The 18,484-nt window shown below is 36.6% G+C and overlaps 1 protein-coding gene across 5 annotated transcripts in view; it reads right to left on the reverse strand.

Annotated features, from left to right (window-relative positions):
- The window catches only part of TMLHE (trimethyllysine hydroxylase, epsilon), a 74,812-nt gene that overhangs the window by 2,590 nt on the left and 53,738 nt on the right, over window positions 1-18,484 (reverse strand). For 4 of the 5 annotated variants that reach the window (XM_023249394.2, XM_023249392.2, XM_045050599.1 and 1 more), the window contains 2 exons: window positions 15,729-15,965; window positions 143-281 (listed from right to left, as the gene is read on the reverse strand). In XM_023249394.2, coding sequence (XP_023105162.1) covers window positions 143-281; window positions 15,729-15,965 — 376 coding nt within the window. The remainder of the gene's footprint in view (window positions 1-142; window positions 282-15,728; window positions 15,966-18,484) is intronic. The other variant, XM_023249395.2, reaches the window with a different exon arrangement.

Below are 18,484 nucleotides of genomic sequence, written 5' to 3' on the forward strand. Positions count from 1 at the left end.
GTATTCTTTTACTCAAGAATACTTGAGTATCTATTGAGTATCTACACTGGCTTCATTTTATTGTTATTTGACATCTTTAAATCAAAATTATTTGACATCTTTAAATCAAAATTATTTGACATCTTTAGAGTTTGGCACCCACCCTGCCAGGCTTTAGTTTGACCCAAAACTCATTCTCAGGTCTCCTCAACTCTACTGTCAGAGTCCGGTGTGCTGTATACCAACGATGGACAACATCATAAGGCACAGTATTGATGACAGCTCTGTCATAGTTGTTGTATCTAAGATGAAATCACAAGAAGAAAAGATATCCTCAAACACATGTTAAAGACACCTTTTGCTTATTGAACAACTCTATATAAGGCCTTTTCTATATTCATTACTTGTCCTAGATAAGGTGAGAATAAGTCAACGTTTTCTTAGGAATATAGGACTGTAGAGAGGAGCTCCACTGCCTATTGACCATATATATATTTTTTCTTTGGAGAATCTGGGGGTAGGAGATAGAAGTAAGTTCTAGCTGGTTTCTCTTCTTAGGATATGATGTTTTAGCTAAAGTACATTCTCTTGGCCAAATTTTACAGAAGCACTGGGGAAATATCTGAGCTTTCTATTCATCAAGCTGAGGTGGGCAAGAGAGGTGATACTAACATGGCTTTATTTTTAACAGAATGACTTAGAACTTCTAAGTGTTTCCCTTTGGGGGGAAAAGCCAAGCTATAGCTTAGTGGACAGTTTACCCAGGGATCTTTATTAATTCATTCATGTAAGTCTAACATTTATATGAGCAGCTCCTATGTGCTAGGCGATGTCAGGTGTTAAAGACACAATGATGAACATAGCAGATGTGACCCCAGCCTTTGGGGAGCTTGCATTCTATTAAGAAAGACAAATGAAGAACAAGTAATAAATACATAGATAGTTACAGATGCTATAAAGAAAAAATACCGTAATGTAATAAAAAGTGATTGGGAAGTCTATTTCAGATGGAGTGTTAAGTGAGGACTTTTTTGAAGAAGTGATATTTAAGCTGGTACCTGTATGATAAGAAACCAACAACATGACATGCTGAGGGAAGAGTGTTCCAGGAAAGAGGAATAGCAAGTAAAAAGCATTAGGATGGAAAGGAGTTTTATTATGTTTGCAGAACAGCAAGAAGGCCATGTGGCTGGAGCTAAGTAAGCAAGGGGAATAATAGGAAGGAATAATGTGGAGGAGATGGCCATAGGCCAGATCATGTATAACCTTTTAGGCCATGGTAAGGACTTTGGGTTTTATTCTGAGTACTATGGGAAGCCACTGAAAAGCCTTTGCTAAAAATATTGGATTTTTTTCTTTTTTTTTTTTACTTAAGTCAAATTAACCTTTTACTGAAGTATCGTACATATACATAAAAGTACATAAATCATAAGCCTGATGAATTTTCATGATGTGAACACATTCCTTCCCCTAGCATCCAACTCAATAAACAGATCATTACCCATATCCCAGAACACTCCCTTGTCCCCCTTTCCCATCTTGTCTCTCCCCTAACTCAAGGATAACTACCATCATGACTTCTGTCACCAAAGATTAGTTTTGCTTGTTTATAAACTTTATATAACAAAAAATACTACAGAATGTACTCTGCTGTGTCTGGCTTATTTCATTTAATATATTTGGGAGATTTATCATTGTTGTGTTATAGAGAAGTAGATCATTTATCCTTCATGCTGTATAGAATTTTATTTTGTGACTATACCATAATTTATTCATACATTCTACTGTTGATCGATATTTGAGTAGTTTCCAGTTTGGCACTTTACAAATAGTGCTGGTGGTGCTGATCCTTGATGGCAACATAGGAAACTCCCAAACTCACCTCCCCCCATGCACATACCAAATCTATAGCTACACATGGCGAAACTTCCTCTGAAAGAAATCCAGAAACTAGCTGAGTGACTCCTAAACATTGGGCAAATGAAAAAAAAAAAACCTCACATCAAAATGGGTGGAAGATGCTGAGACACAATCTTACTATAAACCCCACCCCTGGTGCAGTAATTAGGAGGGAACTCAATTCCAAGCTTCTCTCTGAGGACTGAAGAGTTAAAAGTTTCTTAATTGGCTGTCTACCCAAGGCTTAGTGCAAGGGAGCATACAGATATGCTCAGATCCTGGTCTTGCCTAGAAAGAAATCTACTTGTATACTTTAAAAGCTGCTAACCAAGAGTCTGGCTTCTAATTAGTTTGCATCTAGGTGCTGACTGAGATCCTCCCTTTTGGGAGACTGACAGGTCTTGACACGCCATCAACTACTGGGAGGCACTAAGAACAAAAAAAAGTGGCTAAGACAATCATATAAGTTTGAGGAACAACCAAGAGCTAAGGCTGAGCTGATTTATGAGATCCATATCCTACACAAGACCACTCTGTCAAGAGTGGGAGAGGTGGCTGTTTTATCTAATATGCAGGAACCAACACAGAGTGAAAAAAATGAAGAAACAGAAGAATATGTTCTAACAAAAGAACAAGGTAAAACTCCAGAAACAGACCTTAATAAAATGGAGATAAATGGTATATTTGACAAAGGGTTTTTAAAAATGGCCAAAAGATGCTCACCAAGGTCAGGGGACCAATGCATGACAAAGTGAGAATTTTAACAAAGAGATAGAAAATGTTAAAAAGTAACAAACACAAATACACGCTGAAAAATACAATAACTGAATTTACAAAGTTAATAGAGCAGACTAGATAAAGTGGAAGAAAATATCAGCAAACTCAAAGGCAGAAAAGTAGAATTCATTCAGAGGCACAGAGACCCCTTCCCCCTCCAAATCAACTCAAGGAAGTCCACACCAAGATACATAGTAATTAAAATGGCAAAAAAAAGTGATAAAGAAATTTTAAAGCAGCAAGAGAAAAAAGACAGTTAAATACAAAAGAAACTCCATAAGACTATCAGCTGATTTTTCAGGAGAAACTTTGCAGGAAAGAGGGAGTGGAACGATATATTCAAAGTGTGAAAAGGAAGAAATCTGCAGCCAAGAATACTCTATCCAGCAAGGCTGTCATTCAGAATAGAAGGAGAGAGAAAGTTTCCCAGATAGACAAAAACAAAAGGGGTTCATGACCACTAAATCAGCCCTACAAGAAACATTAAAAGGGGCTTTTTGAACAGAAAGGAAAGACCAAAAGTGAGAGTACGAAAGTAAAAAACAAAAGCATTAAAAATAAGTATTTCTCTAAAAATCAGTCAAGGGATTCATAAAAGAATGTAAAATATGACACCATATATCCAAAACATGGGGAAAAGAGGGGTAAAGAATTGGTTCAAACATAGATGGCCATCAACTTAATATAGACTTCAATATGCAGAAAATGTTATATACAACAAAATCATAACCACAAATAAAAAACCAGTAATAAATATGCAAAGAATAAAGAGAAAGGAATACAAGTGTATCATGAAAGAAAACCAATAAAGCATGAAAGATTGTTGTCTGATTGCTGAGGCTAAGACTTCCAGTACTATATTAAATAGTAATGGTAAGAGTGGATATCACTGTCTTCTTCATGACCATAGAGGAAAAGTTTAATTAGTTCTTCCCCATTGAGGATGATACTATCTGTGAGTATTTCATATATGGCCTTTATGATGTTGAGTTATGTTCCCTCTCAACCTACTTTGTTGAGGGTTTTTATCAATAATGGATGCTGTATTTTGTCAAAGGATTTTTCTGTATCTATTGAGAGGATCATATGGTTCTTATCCTTTCTTTCATTAATGTGGTATATCACATTGATTGCTTTACAAATATTTAACCACTCCTGCAGCCCAGGAATAAATCCCACTTGGTCGTGGTGAAGAAGTCTTTTAATATACTGTTGGATTCAATTTGCTAGTATCTTGTTGAGAATTTTTGCATCCATGTTCATCAAGGATATTGGCCTATAATTCTCCTTTTTAGTGGGGTCTTTGGCTTTGGAATCAAGGTAATGCTGGCCTTGTAGAATGAGTTTGGAAGTTTTCCATCCATTTTTTTTTTGGACCAGGTTGAAAAGAATAGGTATTAATTCTTTATTTTTAAAAAAAATTTTTAATGTTGGGGCGCCTGGGTGGCGCAGTTGGTTAAGCGTCCGACTTCAGCCAGGTCACGATCTCGCGGTCCGTGAGTTCGAGCCCCGCGTCAGGCTCTGGGCTGATGGCTCAGAGCCTGGAGCCTGTTTCTGATTCTGTGTCTCCCTCTCTCTTCCCCTCCCCCGTTCATGCTCTGTCTCTCTCTGTCCTATAAATAAATAAACGTTGAAAAAAAAATTAAAAAAAATTTTAATGTTTATTTTATTTTTGAGAGAGAGAGAGAGAGAGAGAGAGAGAGCAAGCAGGGAGAGGCAGAGAGAGAGGGAGACACAGAATCCAAAGCAGGCTCCAGGCTCTGAGCTGTCAGCACAGAGCCCAACGTGGGACACGAACCCACAAACTGCAAGATCATGATCTGAGCCGAAGTTGGACGCTTAACTGAATGAGTCACCCAGGCCCCCTTAACTCTTCTTTAAATATTTGATAGAATTCACCTGTGAAGCTATCTGGCCCTGGACTTTTGTTTTTTGGGAGATTTATATATATATAAAATTATAAAAAATTTTTATAACTTATATAATTTTATAAAAATTATAAAAATATATAAAATTATATATAATAATTTTATAAAATTTTTAAAATAAAATTTATATAATTTTATAAACAATTATAAAAATATAATTATATATAATATAATATATATATGTAAAATTTATTGTCAAATTGGTTACCATACAACACCCAGTGCTCATCCCAACAGGCACCCCCCTCAATGCCCATCACCCACTTTCCCCTCTCCCCCACCCCCATCAACCCTCAGTTTGTTCTCAGTATTTAAGAGTCTCTTATGGTGTGCCTCCTTCCCTCTCTATAACTTTTTCCCCCTTCCCCTCCCCCATCATCTTCTGCTAAGTTTCTCAGGATCCACATATGAGTGAAAACATATGGTATCTGTCTTTCTCTGCCTGACTTATTTCACTTAGCATAATACCCTCCAGTTCCATCCACCTTGCTGCAAATGGCCAGATTTCATTGTTTCTCATTGCCAAGTAGTATTCCATTGTATATATAAACCACAACTTCTTTATACATTTGTCAGTTGATGGACATTTAGGCTCTTTCCAAAATTTGGCTGTTGTTGAAAGTGCTGCTATAAACATTGGGGTACAAGTGCCCCTATGCATCAGCACTCCTGTATCCCTTGGGTAAATTCCTAGCAGTGCTATTGCTGGGTCATAAGGTAGATCTATTTTTAATTTTTTGAGGAACCTCCACACTGTTTTCCAGGGTGGCTTTTTGGGAGATTTTTGATTACTGACTCAGTTTCTTTGCTGGTTATGGGTCTGTTCAAATTATCTATTTCTTCCTGTTTTAATTTCAGTAGTTTGTTATGTTTCTAGGAATTTGTCCATTTCTTCCAGATAGCCCAGTTTGTTGGCATATAATTTTTCATAATATTATCTTATAACTCTTTGTATTTCTGTGGTGTTGATTGTGATCTCTCCTCTTTCATTCATGATTTTATTTTTTGAAACTGTTCTCTTTTATTTTTGATAAATCTGGTTAGGGGTTTATACATTTTATTAATTCTTTTGAAGAACCAGCTTTTAGTTTTGTTGATCTGTTCTGTTTTTTGTTTGTTTGTTTCCATATCATTTATTTCTGCTCCAATCTTTATTATTTACCTTCTTCTGATGGTTTTAGGCTTTATTTGGTGTTCCTTTTCTAGATGCTTTAGGCATAAAGTTAGGTTGTATATTCGAGATTTTTCTTGCTCCTTAAGGTTGGCTTGTATTGCAACTTCCTTCTTAGGATGGCCTTTGCTGCATCCCAAAAGTTTTGGACTGTTGTGTTTTCATTTTCATTTGCTTCCATGTACTTTTTAAAATTTCTTCTTTAATTTCCTGATTAACCCATTCATTCTCTTTTTTGAATTTAAAATTTTTTTTTCAACGTTTATTTATTTTTGGGACAGAGAGAGACAGAGCATGAACGGGGGAAGGGCAGAGAGAGAGGGAGACACAGAATCGGAAACAGGCTCCAGGCTCTGAGCCATCAGCCCAGAGCCCGATGCGGGGCTCGAACTCACGGACTGCGAGATCGTGACCTGGCTGAAGTCGGACGCTTAACTGACTGCGCCACCCAGGCGCCCCTCTTTTTTGAATTTAAATTCAAGTTAGTTAACAGGCAGTGCAGTATTGGTTTCAGGAGTAGAACCCAGTGATTCATCACTTCCATAATACACCCAGTGCTCATCCCAACAAGTGCCCTCCTAATGCCCATCATCCATTTATTCTTTAGTAGGATGTTCTTTAACCTCCATGTATTTGCAATCTTTCCAATTTTTTTTTCTTGTGATTGACTTCAAGCTTCATACAATTGTGGTCCTAAAATATGCATGGTATGATCTCAGTCTTTTTTGGTACTTGTTGAGGGCTGACTTGTGACCCAGTATGTGGTCTATTCCGGTGAATGTTCCATGTGCACTAGAAAAGAACGTGTATTCTGCTGCTTTAGGATGAAATGTTCTGAATATATCTGTTAAGTCCATCCGATTGAGTATGTCTTTCAAAGCCATTGTTTCCTTGTTGATTTTCTTAGATGATCTGTCCATTGATGTAAGTGGGGTGTTAAAGTCCCCTACTAGTATTGTATTATTATCAGTGAGTTTTTTTTATGTTTGTTATTCATTGATTTATATATTTGGGTTCTTTCAAGTTTGAGGCATAAATATTTACAATTGTTAGATCTCTTGAAGGATAGATGCCTTAATTATGATGTAATGCCCTTCTTCATATCTTGTGACAGTCTTTAGTTTAAAATACAGTTTTTTTCTGAAAAAAGTTATGGCTATTATGGCTTTCTTTGACATCCATTAGCAAGATAGATGGCTCTCCATCCCTTCATTTTCAATCTGCAGGTGTCTTTAGGTCTAAAATGAGTCTCGTGTAGGCAGCATATAGATGGATCTTTTTTAATCCTTTCTGACACCCTATATCTTTTGATTGGAGCATTTAGTCTATTTATACTCAGAGTGATTACTGAAAGATAGTAATTTAGTGCCTTTGTGTTACCTGTAAAGTTGGGTATTTCTGGTGATGTTCTCTGTTCCTTTCTAGTCTTTGTTGCTTTTGGTCCTTTTTTCCCCACTCAAAGAGGCTCTTATAATATTTCTTGTAGGGCTGGTCTAGTGGTCATGAACTCCTTTAGTTTTTGTTTTCCTGAGAAACTATCTTTCCTTCTATTCTGATTGACAGCCTTCCTGGATAAAGTATTCCTGACTGCATATTTTTCCCATTCAGCACATTGAATATATCCTGCCACTCCCTTCTGGCCTGCCACATTTCTGTGGACAGGTCTGCTGTGAACCTGATCTGTCTTCCCTCATAGTTTAAGGACTTTTTTTCCCCTTGCTGCTTTCACACCTCTTTGTGTATTTTGTGAATTTGACTATGATATGTCTTGGTGATGGCTGGCTTTTGTTGAATTTAACAGAAGTCCTCTGTGCTTCTTGTATTTCGATGTCTTCTGTTCCCTTCCCCAGGTTAGGTAAGTTTTCAGCTATAATTTACTCAAATAATCCTTCTGCTCCTTTTCCTCTCTCTTCATCTTCTGGGACTCCCATTATATGAATGTTATTATACTTTAAGGAGTTGCTGAATTCCCTAAGTCTAAATTTGTGATCCAATACCTTTTATTCCCTCTTCTTTTCAGTTTCATTATTTTCCATAATTTTATCTTCTATATCATGCATACATTCCTCTGCTTTGTCCACACTTGTTGTCTTGGCATACATCTGGGTTTGCATCTTGGTTATAGCATTTTTAACTTTGGACTGACTAGTTTTTGGTTCTTTTATCTCTTCAGTAAGTGATTCTCTAGTGTCTTCTATGCTTTATTCAAGTCCAGCTAGTATCCTTATAATTATTGTTTTATATTCTAGTTCAGACATCTTACTTATATCTGTATTGATTAAATCCATGGCCATTGCTTCTTCCTGTTCTTTATTTTAGGGTGAATTCCTCTGTCTTACCATACTTTCAAGATATAAAAAGGAAACTAGATTATAGATGTGCTTTGGTATGCTTGTTAAAAGAAACTAGATTAAAAAAAGGTTTTTCTAATTGCTTTTTTTGTATCCCAAGGGCAGGGGGAACCAAAGGAAGCTAGATCGTATTCCCCCTAGAACTGATGCTTTGTAGCACTCTATGATCAGTACACCTGGTGCCTGTGAGGGTTTGTGCTGGTCTGCTGGGGGTGGGGCCTTCTGTGCTAATTCTTAGATGGATTTGCCCTAGTGAGGATGTACCTGTAGGTTGCAGGGGGGCGGGGCTTGGTGTAAGTGGCTCTGGCCTCCATTTGGTGGCACTGTTTTGCTCATTGAAGTAGGTCAGTGCTGATGGGTGTGGTGAAAATGGCATCGCCCTGTTTTCATCCCTGGATTGGGGAATTCACACCCACCTCTCTTCAGGAGGCCCTCACAGAAGAACAATCACCTCTCTTGTGTCTCTGGCTTCCACCAGATCTCCGCATTAACCCTGCTTGCATCTGAGCTGTCTGCCTACCAGGCAGCACAGCACTCCTGTGTTTTATCTCAGGCACACAGCTGGGTTTCAAAACTCCGTATTTTAGGGGCACCTGGGTGGCTCAGTTGGTTAAGCGGCCGACTTCCGCTCAGGTCATGATCTCGTGGTCCGTGAGTTCCAGCCCCGCGTGGGGCTCTGTGCTGACAGCTGGGAGCCTGGAGCCTGTTTCAAATTCTGTGTCTCTCTCTCTCTGACCCTCCCCCGTTCATGCTCTGTCTCTCTCTGTCTCAAAAATAAATAAACGTTAAAAAAAAACAACTCCGTATTTTAGAGATCTGCATGGCGGGGACCCATGCTGACCCTCTGGGGGAGGTTCTTGCTGTGCTGTGGCCAGTGCTGGCTTGTCCCAGAAACCGGTTGCACAACCATGCAGTAGTGCAGAGTTTTTGGTAAAGCGTAGCAGAAAGCCAGCACAAAGGCTTGTTGCCCTCAGCCAGTGTTCCTGTTCCTATGTTAGTGAACAGGGTAGGTCAGTGGCATCTGCCAGGTCTTTTGCCCCTAAAGAGGCTGTGCAATCTCTCCCAAATGCGCTCCAAGCAGGGTAACTGCTTCTCCCTGTGATACCCAGGAGATCCTCAGACCACGAATTTTTACTCTCAGTCCTTAGATTTATTTCTTCAGTGTTCAAAATGATTTGATATTTATCAGCTGTATTTGAGGGAAAGGGCAAGCCTAGGGTCTCCCGACACCTCTGCCATCTTAACTCCCCCCAACATTTTTTCCTATTTTTTTAGTTTTTATTTAAATTCCAGTTAGTCAACATACAGTATAATATCAGTTTTGGGTGTACAATTTAGTGATTCAATTCCATACAATACCTGGTTCTCATCACAAGTGCCCTCCTTAATCCCCATCAACTATTTAACCCATCTCTCCACCAACCTATTATCTGGTATCCATCAGTGTGTTCTCTATAGTTAAGAGTCTGTTTCTTGGTTTTCCTCTCTCTTTTTCCCTGCTATGATTGTTTGTTTTGTTTCTTTAAATCACATATGAGTGAAATCATATGCTATTTGTCTTTCCTGACTTGTTTCACTTAGCATAATACTCTTAACTCCATCCACATCACTGCAAATGGCAAGATTTCATTATTTCTTATGGCTGAGTAATATTCTGTCTTCTTTATCCATTCATCAGTCAATGGATGAACATTTGGGCTCTTTCCATAATTTAGCTATTGTAAACAATGCTGCTATAAACATCGGGGTGTATGTGTCCCTTCGAGTTAGTATTTTTGTATTCTTTGGGTAAATACCTAGTCATGAAATTGCTAAATCACAGGATGATTCTATTTCTTTTTTTGAGGAACCTCTCTACTGTTTTCCAGAGTGGCTGCACCACTTTGCATTCCCACCAACAGTGCATGAGGGTTTCCCTTTCTCTGTATCCTCACCAACATCTTCTGTTGCTTCCTGTGTTGTTAATTTTAGCCATACTGACAGATGTGACGAGATATCTCATTGTAGTTTTGATTTGTATTTCCCTGATGACAAGTGATGTTGAGCATCTTTTCATGTGTCTGTTGGTCATCTGTATGTTTTCCTTGGAAAAATGTCTACTCATGTCTTCTGCCCACTTTTTTCTTTCCAATTTTTAACTGGATTATTTGTTTTTTGGGTGTTGTGTTTTATAAGTTCTTTAGCAACATTTTTCCAGATATGTCTCCTGAGGCAGGGGAAGCAACAAGAAAAGTAAACTATTGGGACTACATCAAAATAAAAGCTTTTGCACAGTGAAGAAACAATCAACAAAGCTAAAAGGCCACTTAGGGAATCAGAGAAGATATTTGCAAATGACATATCTGATAAAGGGTTAGTATCCAAAAATATATAAGGAACTTATGCAAGGAAGAGATACACGCATGCCTAGCCAAATTATGGAAGCAGCTCAAGTGTTCATCAATTGATGAATGGATAGAGAAGATGTGGTGTGTGTGTGTGTGTATGTACATATATATATATATATATATATATATATATAAATGGAATATTATTCAGCCATATATAAGAATGAATCTTACCATTTGCAACAACATGGATGGAGCTAGAGAGTATAATGCTACGTGAACTGGTCAGTCAGAGAAAGAAAAATTGCATATGATTTCACTCATATTGGAATTTAAGACACAAAACAAGCAGAGGGAAAAAAGAAGAGAGACAGACAAACCATGAAACAGATTCTTAACTATAGAGAACAAACTGATGGTTACCAGAGGGGAGGTGGGTGGGTGGGGATGGGAGAAGTAGGTGATGGGGATTAAGGAGTATACTTGTCATGATGAGTACTTAGTAATGTATAAAATTGTTGAATCACTATATTGTACACCTGAAATTAATATTGTATATTAACTGCTCATTAATTAAAATAGAAAAAAAACAACAAAAAGAAACTAATGTGTGGTATTTATTTCTTGATTGAACCCATAGTATTAAATATACACACGCAGACATGCACACACACACATACACGTTGTGTGTGTATAGTAATAAATTGTGACCAAGCATAGTTTATCCTTGGAGTACAAGGCTGGTTTCACATTTGAAATTAATATAACTTACAATATTAACAGAATAAAGAAGAAAAATCACATAGTTATTTTCATTGATGACTGACATGAATATAAAGGATTTATTAAAATTTAATACCCATTTATGATGTAAAAAAATCTCAGGAAACTTGGAAGTGAAATTCATCCAGAATATAAAAGACATCACCAGCACTTAAAAAAATTTTTTTAAACATTTATTTATTTTTGAGAGTGAGAGAGACAGTGTGAGCAGGAAAAGGGCAGAGTGAGAGAGAGGGAGACACAGAATCTGAAGCAGGCTCCAGGCCCTGAGCTGTCAGCACAGAACCCGACATGGGGCTTGAACCCATGGACCGTGAGATCATGACCCAAGCTGAAGCTGGACGCCTAACCGACTGAGCCACCCAAGTGCCCCTAGACATCACCAACACTCTTATAGCTAATATCATACCGGGCAAAACACTGAACACTTTCATCCTAAGGATGTCTGCTCTTGCCACCCTTATTTAACATAGTGCTGGAGTTGCTAGCCAGTGCAATAAGGTAAGAAAAACAAATGAATAAGCATATAAATTGCAAAGGAAGAAATAAAACTATCCCTACAACATGATTTTGCATATAGAAAAATTTTAAGAAACCCCAAAAAACACAAACTTAGAAATAATGAATTACTTTAGCAAGGATATAGAATAAAAGGCTAATTTAAAAAGAAATCAATTTTTAATATAATGCAGCAGATAATTTGAAAATAATATTAAAATTTTATTTTATAATACCATGAAAATATAAAAATACTTAGGAATAAAATTAACAAAAGAAATATAAGATCTGTATATTCAATACTACACAACACTGCTAAGAGAAATTAAAGAAGACCTAAATAAATAGAAAGATACATCAGGTTCATGGATTGGGAGACTCAAAACTGTTAGTTTGTTAGTTATCGCCAAAATGATCTATAGATTCAAAGCAATCCCAATCATAACCCTAACAGGCTTTTTCCTAGAAATTGACAGGCTGATTTAAAAATCTGTATGGAAATATAAAGAATCTAGAACGAGGGTTGGCAAACTATGGTCTGTGGGCCAAATCCAGACCACTGACCACTTTTGTAAATAATATTTATTAGAACAGTCACACTCATTCATTTATATGTTGTTTATGGCTGCTGTTGTACATCCACAACAGTATTGAGTAGTTGCAATAAAGACCATATATGTCACAAGCCTAAAATATTTACTATCTAGCCCTTTACAAAAAAAATCTGTAGACCCCCGATCTAAAATATCCACAATAATGTTAAAAAAGAACAAAGATAAACATATTATCTGACTTCAAGAATTACTGTAAACTTAAAATGAAGTACTGGGACCTCATCAAAATAAAAAGCTTCTGCACAGTGAAGGAAACAATCAGCAAAACTAAAAGGCAACCAACGGAATGGGAGAAGATATTTGCAAATGACATATCAGGCAAAGGGTTAGTTTCCAAAATCGATAAAGAACTTATCAAACTCAACACCCAAAAAACAAATAATACAGTGAAGAAATGGGCAAAAGATATGAATAGACACTTCTCCAAAGAAGACATCCAGATGGCCAACCGACACGTGAAAAACTGCTCAACATCACTCATCATCAGGGAAACACAAATCAAAACTACAATGAGATACTACCTCACACCTGTCAGAATGGCTGACATTAACAACTCAGGCAACAACAGATGTTGGCGAGGATGGGGAGAAAGAGGATCTCTTTTGCACTGCTGGTGGGAATGCAAACTGGTGCAGCTACTCTGGAAAACAGTATGGAGGTTCCTCAAAAAAATTAAAAATAGAACTACCTCATGACACAGCAATTGCATTACTAGATATTTATCCAAGGGATCCAGGTATGCTGTTTTGAAGGGGCACATGCACTCTGATGTTTATAGCAGCACTATCAACAATAGCCAAAGTATGGAAGGAGCCCAAATGTTCAACGATGGATGAATGGATAAAGAAGATGTGGTATGTGTATATATATATACACACACACAATGCAGTATTATTCGACAATCAAAAAGAATAAAATCTTGCCATTTGCAACTATGTGGATGGAACTAGAGGGTAGTATGCTAAGCGAAATGAGACAGAGAAAGACAAATATATAACTTCACTCATATGAGGACTTTAAGATATAAAACAGATGAACATAAGGGAAGGGAAGCAAAAATAATATAAAAACAGGGAAGGGGACAAAACATAAGAGACTCTTAAATATGGAAAAAAAACAGAGGGTTACTGGAAAGGTTCTGGGAGGGGGGATGGACTAAATGGGTAAGGGGCATTAAGGGATCTACTCCTGAAATCATTGCTGCACTATATGCTAGCTAACTTGGATGTAAATTTAAAAAAAATAAAGAAAAAAATTAGTATAAACTTGCACTAGCTGAGACAGTGTGGAACTGTCATAAGGATCCACCAATACATAATGGAATCAAATAGAGGTCCCAGAGACAAACCCCCATTTACATGGCCATTTGATTTTTGACAGAGTTGCAAAGGCAATTCAATGAGGCTACAACACCTGGATACCTATATGTAAAAACTATGAACTTCTACCTATACCTCACCACATAGAAAAAATTAATTTGAGATAGATCACAGATTTAAATGTAAAAATAAAACTATAATACTTTTAGAAAGCATAGGAGAATGTCATCATGTCATAGGGGTAGTTAAAGATTTCTTATGCAGGTCATAGAAACAATGACTGTTAAAGAAAAAAATAATCAATTATATTTTATTAAAATTAAAATTCTCTCCCCATTAAAAGACACTGTTAAAAAATAAATAGGTAAGTTACAGCATAGAAAATAATATTCCTAAAACATATATTCAGTAAGTTACAGCATAGAAAATAATATTCCTAAAACATATATTCAGTAAGAAATAGTGACCAGCATATATAAAGAACTCCTACAGCTCAATAATGAAAAGACAACTCAATGAAAAAATGGGCAAAAGATTTAACCAGGTATTTCAGAAGATATATAAATGGCCAATAAGCACATGGAAAGATGCTCAACATCATCAGTCATCAAAAAAATGCAAATTAAATCCCAAAGAGATAACCACCATAATGGCTAAAACTAATGGGACTGACAACAGCAAGTAGTGGCAAGGGTGTGGAGCAGCTACAATCCTCATACACTGCTGATGACAATATAAAATCAAACAACTACTTTAGTAAAAGTTCTGGCAGTTACTTATGAAACTAAACACTCACCTACTCTATGACGCAGTATTCCACTTGTAGCTATTGACCTGAGTGGAATGAAGACACATATCTACAAAAATACTTTTCTATGAATGCTCATGGCAGTTTTATTCATAATAACCCCAAATTAGAAACAGCCCAGGTGTTTGTTAATAAAAGCATTTATTCTATGGTATGAATTTCTATAACAGGCCAAACTAATCATTGGTGGCAAAAATCAAAACCATGATCTCCTCTGGGGTGGCTGTGCAGTGTTGGACTAGGAAAGAGTATAAGGGACTTTCTGCAGTGACAGGAACATTCTATATCTTGATAGGTGTTTGGTTTACATAGGTATATGCATTTGCCCAAATTCAGCAAGTGTATATTTGATATTTTAAAACATAATTTTATGTAAGTTTTATTTCAAAATTAAAAATTTGTAAACAAATATTGAACTTTACTTAAAGATATAAATGCTGAAGCATTTAGGGGGATATGTAGTCATATCTGCAATGTACTTTGAGATGCATCAAAAATGAGATTAATAGATAGACAGGCAGGCAGATAGGCAGATAGATAAGAAAACAAGCATATAGCAATACCTTCCTGGTAGAATCTAGGTGGTGGGCCTATGGGTTTTACTGTAAATGCTTACAACTTTTCTATATGTTTAAAAATGTTTCTCGTCAAATGTTGGAAAAAAAAATGTTGGAAAAAATACCTGCTCACTGTTCTAAGCAACGGGGATACAAGAGATGACTAAGAGAGAGTTTTCTAGAGGAGGTTATCCGATGGCAGTGAATTAGTATTTATGCAGTTCCTATTAAAATCCAGGGACAAAGGCAGGAGAAACAGTTTATTTTTATATTTACAACTGAGTGTGGAGGAGCAGACTGAAATGAGTGGAGATGATGGGTTCAATTTTGAATATGATGTGCTTTATGATGCTATAAGATACCTAAGTGGCACTATCTAGTAGACTGTTGGATATACAGGTCAGGGGATTTGCATAAATGTGGGCTACAGACAAGTGTGGTCATGATGCCTTTGGGTACTCTAGCTGTTTGGTCACTGAGCACAATTTAATCACTTTTTTGATTTTAATAATGTTTTCATTTTAAAATCTAGTATTCTTTACCTGTTGGCCTATTTATTATTCCATGGGAAGTATAATAACAGAAATTGTTAATAAAGAGACTTAAAATAGCAAGATTAAAATGTGGTCAGTATAAGGATTTTAGGGATTTTCATTACATTTGAAGGCTAATAATGGGTAAGTACATTACAGTGGGGGATAGTTCTTTGGTGCTCACCTGATCAAATACAGCTCTTTATTCCATGGGTAGGTATTTAAGACTGGCCCAACCCCAATCATGTGGTTGTGACATTCGCCAACATTTTCAATATATTCATGCCTCAGTGGCACTTTGGTGAGGAGTTCAAATTCCTCAGGTGCCTTTTGAAGTACCTGATCTGCTGCATAGAATCCATCTACCAGCAGTGTCCTGCCACCTGTTCCTTCATGCTTAAGACAGTGAAACACTTGAATGCTGAAAAGGGAAAAATTAAAGTCTTCTGTTCAGTGGAAAAAAGAGAACATATCAAAATTTTAGAAAATTATATATGAAATAATTACTGAATCTACTTGTGTCATTTTCATTTCCTAACTATCTTTCCATATAGCCAGTTGTACTTTTTTGTGCTTTGAAATACTAATACTATTACAGGTTTCTTCTAAACATATTCAATATGAATTAAAGCCTATATGTGACAGACCCTGGAAATACAGACATGAATAAGATATAGTCTCTGTTTTAAAGAAGCCCGAAATTAAAAAAAATATGTATCAAAAATAAACATTAAAAATTATAAAAACTCAAAAATAAACATTAAAAGAATTTTTTAAAAATCTCAAAAATAAACATTAAAAAGTTTTTTATCTCAAAAAATAAACATTAAAAAAATTTAAAAAATAAAAAAATAAAGAAGCTTGTAGTTTAGTAGGAAAAGATGAAGCATAGAAATATCAATAAGATTATGATAGGAACTATAATACAGTTATATACAAGATATAGAGGGGCCACAAAGAAAGGACATTTTTTACAAGGTATATTCAAGGAAGAGAGCAAGAAGTGTTTATCAGCATAGAACAGAGAATCACAAAAGGCTTTTAAACTGGGAAGCTCTATGGTCACATTAACATTTTTAAGACTTGATTAGGATGATAGTATGGGAGATGGACTTGTGGGAAGCAAGATGACAAAAAATGTAGAGAACAACTTGATGACTGAAATAGACAAAAATACTGAGGGCTTGAGCTTAAAGAAAGGTGTAGAAAAGACACACCAAAGAGATACTATAGTAGATTTGATGACTAATTAAATGTGGTGGACAAAGAACAAGCAAAAATCTAGAATGACTTCAGGTTTTTCACTTGAGTAACTTGTCATATGCAAAGATGGAGAATTGTAATTGGATTATAATGAGGGAGTATGAGGGGTTGAAGTTAAGTTAGGGGCCATGTTGAAATAGTTGAGTCATTTGTGGCTGAAAATGTTAACAGGGAAAGGAAAAGTGACTTAATGGGCTAGAAAACTCAACTAGAATTCCCAAATTAACAAGGGGAAGATAAAATTAATAAAAATTTAGTAAAATAATAAACATAAAAGTAAATAACAAAGTAAAATAAGTAATAAATATGAATGCAGATAGAAGGAATAAAATCAAGGAGAATCTAATATAAACACAATTAAAATGAGAAAGGTCAGGGGTGCCTGGGTGGCTCAGTCGGATAAGGGTCCAACTTCGGCTCAGGTCATGATCTCACAGTTCATGAGTTCGAGCCCTGCGTCAGGCTCTGTGCTGATGGCTCAGAGCCTGGAGCCTGCTTCAGATTCTGTGTCTCCTCTCTCTCTGTGCCTTCTCCACTCATTCTCTCTCTCTCTCTCTCTCTCTCTCTCTCTCTCTCTCTCTCTCCCTCTCTCAAAAATAAATAAATATTAAAAAAATCAAATGAGAGAGTTCAGTTCTGGTTTTTGAGCTTTCTGTGAAACATCTAGGTCAAGATTGTTTAGTAGCTAGTTGAAGTTATTTAACTCAGAAGAGAGGTGGATTTTGTAGTTGTCGGTAGGTGATAGCCAAAGCCAAGATCATGGAAGAAGTCATTTAGAGAGATCATTTCAAGTAAGAAATGGACCGAGGAAAAAAGGCAGCACAGGATGCTGAGGAAAAGTGGTCAGATGTAGGAGGAAAACTAAAAAAAGAAAGGATATTTAAGAAGAGGTAGTGGTTAATGGCATTCGCCAGGGGTCAAGTAAGATGTAGACTGAAAGGTACACACTGGGTATGGCAATAAGTTTCTGGTGACTTTGGAGAGAGTAATTTTAATTGGGAGGGGGTTGGATGAACTAGCTGACTATGAATTTGAGGAATGAATGGGAAATGAAAATAAAAAGATATTGAAGGTAGATGATTCTTTTAATAAGTTTAGATGTGAAGGGGAGGAATAAGGCAGGGCTGTAACTAGAGGGAGACAGAGTCCAAAGAAGATATGAGAAGCTGATAGGAAGGATTCAATAGGTATGAAAAGGGTGAATATGTAGGAGAGAGAAATCTCCAAGGAGGCCGGAAAATATGAGATCCAGAGCAAAGGTAGCTTCAAAAAGGACAAGGCATATAACAATGTTGATGATGATGATGACAATGGCTAAAGTGATAATAATCATAGCTAGCATTTCATGACCACTTAATATGTTTCAGGCAGTATGCCAAGTGCTTTAAATACATTATGTAATTTAATCCCTGAGCAATACTAATGAATAGGTTTTATTACTAGTTTCATTTTACCAACGAGGAAACTGAGGCACAGAGAAGTTATTTGTCCAAAATCACAAAGCTAACATATGTGCCAGCTGGGATGCAGATCCAGATCTGTTGATGACATGGCCTGAACTCTCAACCACTCTTACTATACTGCTAATGTACTTGGTCCTTGTCATTGAATAGAAAGGGTTAAATTAAAGGCACAGACAACTAACTGCTTATCTTTGGTAGTGAGTTGCTCAAATTT

Source organism: Felis catus, chromosome X (genome assembly GCF_018350175.1).
Source record: "Felis catus isolate Fca126 chromosome X, F.catus_Fca126_mat1.0, whole genome shotgun sequence".
Classification (NCBI taxonomy): Eukaryota; Metazoa; Chordata; class Mammalia; order Carnivora; family Felidae; genus Felis; species Felis catus.